Below are 8583 nucleotides of genomic sequence, written 5' to 3'. Positions count from 1 at the left end.
AAGTTTCTTTCTCACTGCAGAGATACTATTAAATCCATTCCATGACTGTCATAAACTTTGAAGCTCAACTTAGCAATTTTCAAATCAGTTAGAATAGGTATACACATAAGATAAATGGACTTTTTAAGTATTTCTGCATAGGGGGTAAATTCCATGTAAATACAAACACTTTTTAAAAAATAAGTTATTTCAAGATGCAGCTGATAGCTCTTGAAATAGTTGTTACATCAGTTTGTTGGATTTTCAAGTGTTTTCTTGTCAATATCTAGCTTTATGGCCAACCTCATTTAAGAGCAAATCAGACAGAAAATGTGGTAGCTGCTTAGCTAATGACACAGCTGTGATGCTGACTTTTATATGGGTGAAACGAGACAAAATTACTAATAATGAAAAGTGCAACACTCTATCAGACAAAACACATTTGATTTAAACCTTTTCTCTTACTTTTTTTTTTTTCCCCAATAGAAACTATGTTCCAACTTCCTGTCAACAACCTTGGCAGTTTAAGAAAGGCCCGGAAAACTGTGAAAAAAATTCTTAGTGACATTGGTTTGGAATACTGTAAAGAACATATAGAAGTAAGTATGATACTTCCCAAGTATCCAGAGTTCATGGGTCTGTGAGGTCTTTGGTGTATGACGTTATTTTTTTCTTAGATCTGTTGGATGAGATGTTACATTTTTACTGTGCATTTTGGAGGGAATTCCCTGTATCCTCTTCCCACACCATACTCTTCTGTCATCACCATCTTCTAGGAATGACTCCACTTGAGTCTTGTTCATGCATTGCTACCCCTGCATTGCTTTTTAAGTTCTACACAAAGTAGGACTTTAATTAGTAACTTGAGATAAAATGTACCTGTAAACACGTGGTAGAAAGTTTAGGCAAGGCAAGATACACTTCAGGCTCTATGTGACTGACTTGATCTGTACTGAAGGAGGTTGTCTTTGGTTTGTGGGGGGTGCTGACTGAACGCATGGGAACAAAGCAGGAACTTGGTACGGTACAGGACGTTCTTGAGGGACAGGAGATCACTGTGGCGTTGTTGCGAAGCGTTTGTCAGGGTAGTCAAGTTAAAGAGTCATGTTTGTACCTGTTCCCAGAAGGGAAGAATATTTGTGCTACTCTTCTAGACAAACAGCTCAACTATCATCTTAAGTGCAGCTTTCTCGTGGGCATTAACTTCTGTACCATCAGTTCACACACTTCAACTCCTATGAGTACTCATTGAATTATGACCGGTTTGCTTTGGCATTTCTGTTAGTACCTCTCTGAAGAGCACTGAAGTGAGAAGCATAAGAAAAAGAAATTATCCTTTGCTTGGAAAATCTGTGGAGTGAGAATATAAGGATAAAATTTTGCACTGGAACAGTGCTGCTTTCAGTATTTATTTCAGTGGAAATGCCGTTTGCAAGACCTTCTGTGCAGCTGACTTAAATGCCAAAGATGAAATGCCAGCATACTTGATATGATTTATTATTATTAATTTTTAATAGGAATTTGGCTTATTGGCCGTCAAATAGGTAGTCAAACTTTTAAAATAAAAATGAAACCAAATTAAAAAAAAACAACACCCCCACACCCTCAGAAAAACCAAGCGGGGAAAAAAAGTGAACCACAACCAAACATCAAAGTTATAGTAAGTGTCTCTGTGATCTTAAATGTTTAGCACCAGCCTGGGAGTACTTTTCTCCATGTCTGCTTTTGAAAATGGGACAGGTATGTAATTACAGTCTTTGCTTGATTAGGAGGATGAGTTTTGAAAACAGTTCTTCAGGTGTTTTAGGATATTGAGACTACTCACAATTCTTCCAAAGAGGTGCATCTGGAATACCCACACTCCCTTGAATTAATAATACCTACTGTGTGCCAGCAGCACTTGAGAGGACTGCATGGATGCTTACTAAGGTTGCTTAAGGAGCAGTTGGTTTTTGGTTTTGATTCTCTGTACTCTCTTCCCATCTTCCTCTTCTCCAGGATTTTAAGCAGTTTGAACCTAATGACTTTTATTTGAAAAACACTACATGGGAAGATGTGGGATTGTGGGACCCATCGCTTACAAAAAATCAGGTTGGTAATAGTTTGCTGACACAAAGATTCCAACGATGGTTCGTCCTAAAGGTTGTTTCACAAATATGCTAAGAGCTTTTCCTGCAGTTTTACCCACTGGTCTTCATTTGTTGTCACCCTAACGGACAGTGAAAAGTTGGGCTTTTTTTCTTCCAAGTAATACTCCTGGTCTTTTTTTAGTAGTGTATGGGTAGCCAAAAACTGGAGAACTGATGGATCAAGAAGTCTTACAACTGCATATTGAGAGCCTATCTGTTTTGAAGCTTAGCATGATTATACCATCCTTCTGGTCAAATGATCACCAGTTTTATGCAGTTCATGATAAGCTTTTTACCTTCCCTTAAATGTTTTATTTTCTGTTTTCATAATCTCAGAAGTTAAAATTACCACATTTGTCCACTTCGCTGGTGTTGTAGCTCTCTCAGCACTCTGCTACACCTAGAGAGTATCATAGTCAGACTATGCCCCAGATTTGGTTTAGGCATATGTAATTCTGCATAGCTCTGCAGGTTTTCCTTTTTAGATGTTTGTGAGCCAGTAATAAAAGAAATTTGAATTGAACTAGAAATGGAGGGAAGAAATACCTGATTCTGATTAAACACATTTAAGGCAAGTCTCATACACTGCAGTAGCATCTGTAAGTGGTACAATATAGAGTAATATTAGCACTGATAGAAGAGAGAAGGTCAAAAGTCTCTCTGCAAAATAAGCTCTCTTTGAGCATCTAAAAGATAAGGTACTGCTCATACAGGAAGTGGGAACCTGTATTATGTTGGATTCCTAGTATAACGTTAATCTAAAAATGTCCCTTTCTGGCTGTGTTCCATAAAATAGATTGGTGGTGTCCTTTTTTCTAGTTAATTCCAGAATCAAAATCATGATACAAAAGGAGACAGCTTTTGTTTAGTTGGCTGTGTTGTATCCTGTCTCCAGCCTACCAGATGTCTGAGGCTTCAGATGGACAAAAGCAAATATTCCTACTTGCACAGAAGGAGAGTACAACTCCCCAGATACTTCAGATGATCTATGTGTAGCTGATGCATGACTTGTTTTGACACTCATGATGAATGTTTGGAACTACTTGAATTTAATATTTTTATCTCAACCAAAATGCCACACTGCTTGTGGCTATCTCTAAGGCCAGTGTAACTTTAGTCTCTGTACAACAGTTGTCAAGAACTGCATCAGCAATGTGTTAACACAGGTAAAGGGTGTAGGGGAAGTGCAAATGCGGCATTTTCAAATACTTTTTTCTAACTCAGGATTACTTCAAAAATCAGGTTTGGTCTTTTATCCAGAAGGAGAAGGCTTGGTGGCTTTAAGGGCTTGTGGAGCCTCAGTATGCAAGTTGGTAAGCTTGGGTCCAGTTGTTCACCAAAACCATGTTTTGAAGAGCATCTTCATATGTTTGTAATGGAAGGAGACACTGAAATTAGCTGGAGTTACACATCTATAAATGATTGTCTGGATACAGTCTCGTCCTACTCAAACCACTATGCTTGCCTTTTCCCCTGGAAATGAGCTTCCAGTCAACTTCATGAAGTCCAGCTGCAGGGAATGAGGCTTTTTTTTTTTGACTGGTGGTGAAAGATGCTTACAATTTAGCCTTGTATGATGAGTTCATGGTAAAACTCTCAAGGGATCTCTATAGTTGCACTCACCACATGTACGTTCAGGTGATACCCTGTTTAGGGCCTGATCTGCAGGCCAAGAATGGGAGAGAAGAAATTAATCTAAAGGCATGGGACTAGTGGTGGGTCTTGAGGTGATTATTTGGAAACATTGTTTGGAGAAAGTTGTTTTTCTAAAAACTACTTTTCAGTATTTAGTTTCTGCTTTGTTCTTTGTTCAAGGACTATCGGACAAAGCCCTTTTGCTGCAGTGCATGTCCATTTTCCTCGAAGTTCTTTTCAGCCTACAAAAGCCACTTCCGGAATGTTCATAGTGAAGACTTTGAAAATAGGATTCTCCTCAATTGTCCTTACTGTACTTTCAATGCGGACAAAAAGACTTTGGAAACGCACATTAAAATCTTTCATGCTCCAAATGCCAATACAGCGAGTGGAGGCATCAGCACTTTTAAAGATAAAAACAAACATGATAGCCTTAAACCCAAGCAGGCTGACAGTGTAGAACAAGCTGTTTATTACTGTAAGAAGTGCACTTACCGAGATCCTCTGTATGAAATAGTTAGAAAGCACATTTACAGGGAACATTTTCAGCACGTTGCCGCTCCTTACATAGCGAAGGGAGGTGAGAAGTCACTGAATGGTGCAGTTCCATTAAGCTCCAGTACCCGAGAGGAGGGTGGTATCCACTGCAAACGATGCCTTTTCATGCCCAAGTCGTATGAAGCTTTAGTACAGCACGTTATCGAAGACCATGAACGTATAGGATATCAGGTAACAGCAATGATAGGTCACACTAATGTAGTGGTTCCAAGATCTAAACCTTTGATGTTAATAGCTCCAAAACCACAGGACAAAAAGCCTATGGGACTCCCTCAGAGGATGGGTCCCCTTTCCCCTGGAAGCGTTCGATCTCTTTCATCCCAGCAGATGATGAACAGACTCACTATACCAAAGCCTACATTAAATTCCGCAGGAGTGAACATGATGTCAAATGTTCACCTACAACAGAACAGTTACGGGGTCAAATCGGTACCACCAAGCTACGTTGGTCAGCCAGGGGGAAGGCTAAACTTAAGTGGTAATGCAGCAGTTTCTATTTCACAGCAATCACAAACAATGAAACAGTTTTCAACAAGTGGAAATGGAAGGCCTTACACTCTTGGAGGGGAACAGAGATCACAGGCAAGATACTCTCTTCAATCTGCCAATTCTTCCTCGCTTTCATCAGCTCAGTTGAAACAGACATCATTATCTCAGTCACAAACAGCTTCAAGAGTATTAGGTCAGTCTGGCTCAAAATCTCCTGTGGCTGCTACAGGTCCTTCCTCTGTCAATACATCATCCACGCAGAAGTGGAAAATCTGTACAATCTGTAATGAGCTGTTTCCTGAAAATGTGTATAGTGTCCACTTTGAAAAGGAGCACAAGGCTGAGAAGGTGCCTGCAGTAGCTAACTATATCATGAAAATACACAACTTCACTAGCAAATGTCTCTATTGTAACCGCTATCTACCCACGGACACATTGCTCAACCACATGTTGATACACGGTCTGTCCTGTCCCTACTGCCGCTCAACCTTCAATGATGTTGAAAAGATGGCTGCTCACATGCGAATGGTTCACATCGATGAAGAAATGGGACCTAAAACTGATTCCACTCTAACTTTTGATTTGACATTGCAGCAGGGTAGTCACACAAATATACATCTTCTGGTAACCACCTACAACCTGAGAGATGCTCCTGCTGAATCTGTAGCTTACCACGCTCAGAATACTCCTCCAGTTCCTCCAAAACCACAGCCGAAAATCCAGGAGAAGTCTGATGTACCTGTAAAAAGTTCTCCACAAGCAGCAGTTCCCTACAAAAAAGATGTGGGGAAAACTCTCTGTCCTCTATGCTTTTCAATCCTCAAAGGACCCATCTCTGATGCACTTGCACATCATCTACGGGAGAGGCATCAAGTAATTCAGACAGTTCACCCGGTTGAGAAAAAGTTAACCTACAAATGCATTCATTGCCTTGGTGTATATACGAGTAACATGACTGCCTCAACTATAACACTGCACCTTGTTCACTGCAGAGGGGTTGGGAAGACCCAGAATGGCCAGGACAAAGGTACTTCATCTCGGCTGGGCCAGTCTCCAGCTCTAGCACCTGTAAAGCGTACTTACGAACACATGGAATACTCACTGATGAAGAAAAGGAAAATGGATGATGATGATTGCCCCTCTGCCTTTGAGGAGAAGCCTGAGGAACCTGTAGTCCTAGCATTGGACCCGAAGGGTCATGAAGATGATTCCTACGAAGCCAGGAAAACATTTCTTACAAAGTATTTCAATAAGCAACCATATCCCACTAGAAGAGAGATTGAAAAGCTGGCTGCCAGTTTGTGGCTATGGAAATCTGATATTGCATCTCATTTTAGTAACAAAAGGAAGAAATGTGTTAGAGATTGTGAAAAATACAAACCTGGTGTGCTGCTTGGCTTCAACATGAAAGAGCTGAACAAGGTTAAACATGAAATGGATTTTGATGCTGAATGGCTGTTTGAAAACCATGACGAGAAGAACTCCAGAGTCAATGTTAGTAAGACTGTTGACAAAAAAATAAACTTGGAAAAAGAGAATGAAAGTTCCTCAGACAGCTATGAAAATGTAGAAGAATACAATGAAAGGGGCAGTCCATTTGGTCAGCGTATTTCTGACAGTAGTGGGAAAACCTCTTCCGATAGCATCGTGGAGAACCCAGGGGACAGCATATCCAAGGAAATCATCGAAGAAAACACAATACGGTCTCCAGAGAAGTCTGATCAAAAACAAGAGGAAAGCTCTAAGTATGAAGAGATTATTTCTGCTGAGGAACCAGCAAAACTGGTAGGTGATGTTTCAGATAGTGAAGGTGATCAGGATGACCAAGATGATGCTGTTGAATGGAAAGATGGAGCTTCACAGTCCGAAAGTGGGCCTGGTTCTCAGCAGGGTTCTGATTTTGAAGACAATACATCAGAAGTAAAACCAGAAGTGTGGACAGATGAGTCCTCCCAAAGTGAAGATCCTGGTAGCAGTAAACCGACTGTTGAGACAAAAGGGGGTGGATCTGAGAGCGATGAAGAACAGTCAAAATGGAAGAATCGTTCCTATGGAAAAGTAGAAGAGTTTTGGTCTAAGGACCAGTCACAATGGAAAAATGCATCAGAGATTGAGGAGAGCTTGTCAAATCAGCAGATGGAATGGCAGAATAGCACAATTGACAGTGAGGATGGAGACCAGTTTGACAGTGTGACTGATGGGGTAGCAGAACCAATGCATAGCAGCTTAGCTGGCGTGGAGCTGAGTAGCCAGCAGGCGTGAGCTACTGGATTCAGAAGCATCAGGAACAGGATCCAGTCCACAACTGTTTAAACACTCATTTTAGCCTGCCTGCTCAGCTCACATCTAACTGGTCCTGCCTCGTGAGTGCTAGGTCATGGCGTGTGCTGGTGGTGCCCAGTGCTGCTCCAGTGGTTATTTAAGGATGCTGTTGGCTAATCTTGCTTGAGAGAACCTGCTGGGATGAGCACAGTAATATAATGTGAAAATGGCTAGGCTGGTGGCTCCAGAATGCACACAGAGAAAAGCAGAGATTTCTTCTATCTGCATTTCCAACATTTATTTCACCTTGTACATGTTCAGTTGTATGTCTTTTTAAACATTACCCTTTTTCACATGGTAGTGTAGGGCTGACCATACAAGCTACCAGTTCAAGGTGTATAGTAGACTATGGGGAAATTGAGTTTTGTTTTTTTTTTTTCATGTATCATTCTGAATAGTTGAAATGTATATTTGTACAGTCTTTTAGACCTATTCAAGTGAAGCTTATAAAATTGTTCTTGTGTACCCATCATAGATCTGTTTCTCTTTTTTAGTGTTGCCCTGCTGTGTAATAAATGCTGTATCTAGTTTACCTAGCAAAAGCTTGAAACTGCTATAGTACGGATTTTGACAAACTTAGTTTTTGCACATAACCTTGTACAATCTCAAAACAGAGGCCAGCAACATTAAAAAAAAATATATCTGGACTCTATTGTATTATAGAATTTTCTTGTTCTGAATATCCTTGACATTACAACTGATGACAAACATATTTCAGAGCCATTTTCTGAAATCTTTTAAGCTAAAAAAAAAAAAAAAAGAAAAAATCACATGCAAAGAAAAGTTTGCAGCTACTAATTTTGACACCTTTTAGATCTGTATAAAAGTGTATTGTGTTGAAGCAGCACACTGAAACAAAAGTGCTGCATTTTGGATATTTAGTTTTATCTTTAGTTAACACCAAGCAGGTGTTGTATTCATTTATACCATCTAATATATGACACACTGTTGTAGTATGTATAATTTTGTGATCTTTATTTCCCTTTGTATTCTTCATTTAAGCATCTAAATAAATTGCTGTATTGTGCTTAATGTAAATATTTGCTTTATTACATGCAAGTGCTGCATTCCTGTTTGGTAAATCCCACCTTGCTCCATTCATTCCCTGTTTTGTTTTTTTTTTTTTTTCTCCCCAAAGCTCTCCACAGCTCTGCTGGGGCTTGTTTGTATGGTGCTTTCTTACTGAATAGACTGATACCTTCAAGGAAATCCTTGCAAAAGGATGAAATCTCTTCGAGGAGATCCTGCAGAACTAACTTTGGCTCCATTTGTCTTTACTATTTTAGCATTATAGAACAGTAATTTATAAGTAGATTGTAGGGATTTGCTTGTTCTGCATCCTGGAGCAACAAGGTCTATGACTTACTTGCATTTTTCAGCCCTTTTTTACTTGGATGAAGGGAGATCACTGTCACACATTAAAGTTCTCTAGAAGTTCCATCTCTGAAGTGCTGCACACAGAGTGTTAAGC

General features: G+C 39.9%; 1 protein-coding gene across 1 annotated transcript; it reads left to right on the top strand.

The window, feature by feature from the left end:
- Positions 1–465: 465 nt before the first annotated feature.
- ADNP (activity dependent neuroprotector homeobox) lies at positions 466–7824 on the top strand. Its single transcript, XM_054391764.1, has 3 exons — positions 466–578; positions 1978–2070; positions 3924–7824. The coding sequence occupies exons 1-3, from the start codon at positions 471–473 to the stop codon at positions 7050–7052; spliced, it is 3330 nt and encodes a 1109-aa protein (XP_054247739.1). The 5' UTR covers positions 466–470; the 3' UTR covers positions 7053–7824.
- The last annotated feature ends 759 nt before the right edge of the window (positions 7825–8583 follow it).

This window comes from Indicator indicator, chromosome 24 (assembly GCF_027791375.1).
Source record: "Indicator indicator isolate 239-I01 chromosome 24, UM_Iind_1.1, whole genome shotgun sequence".
In the NCBI taxonomy this organism is placed as follows: Eukaryota; Metazoa; Chordata; class Aves; order Piciformes; family Indicatoridae; genus Indicator; species Indicator indicator.
Note: the sequence above shows the minus strand (reverse complement) of the source record. Positions and strands in the feature narration are given on the sequence as shown.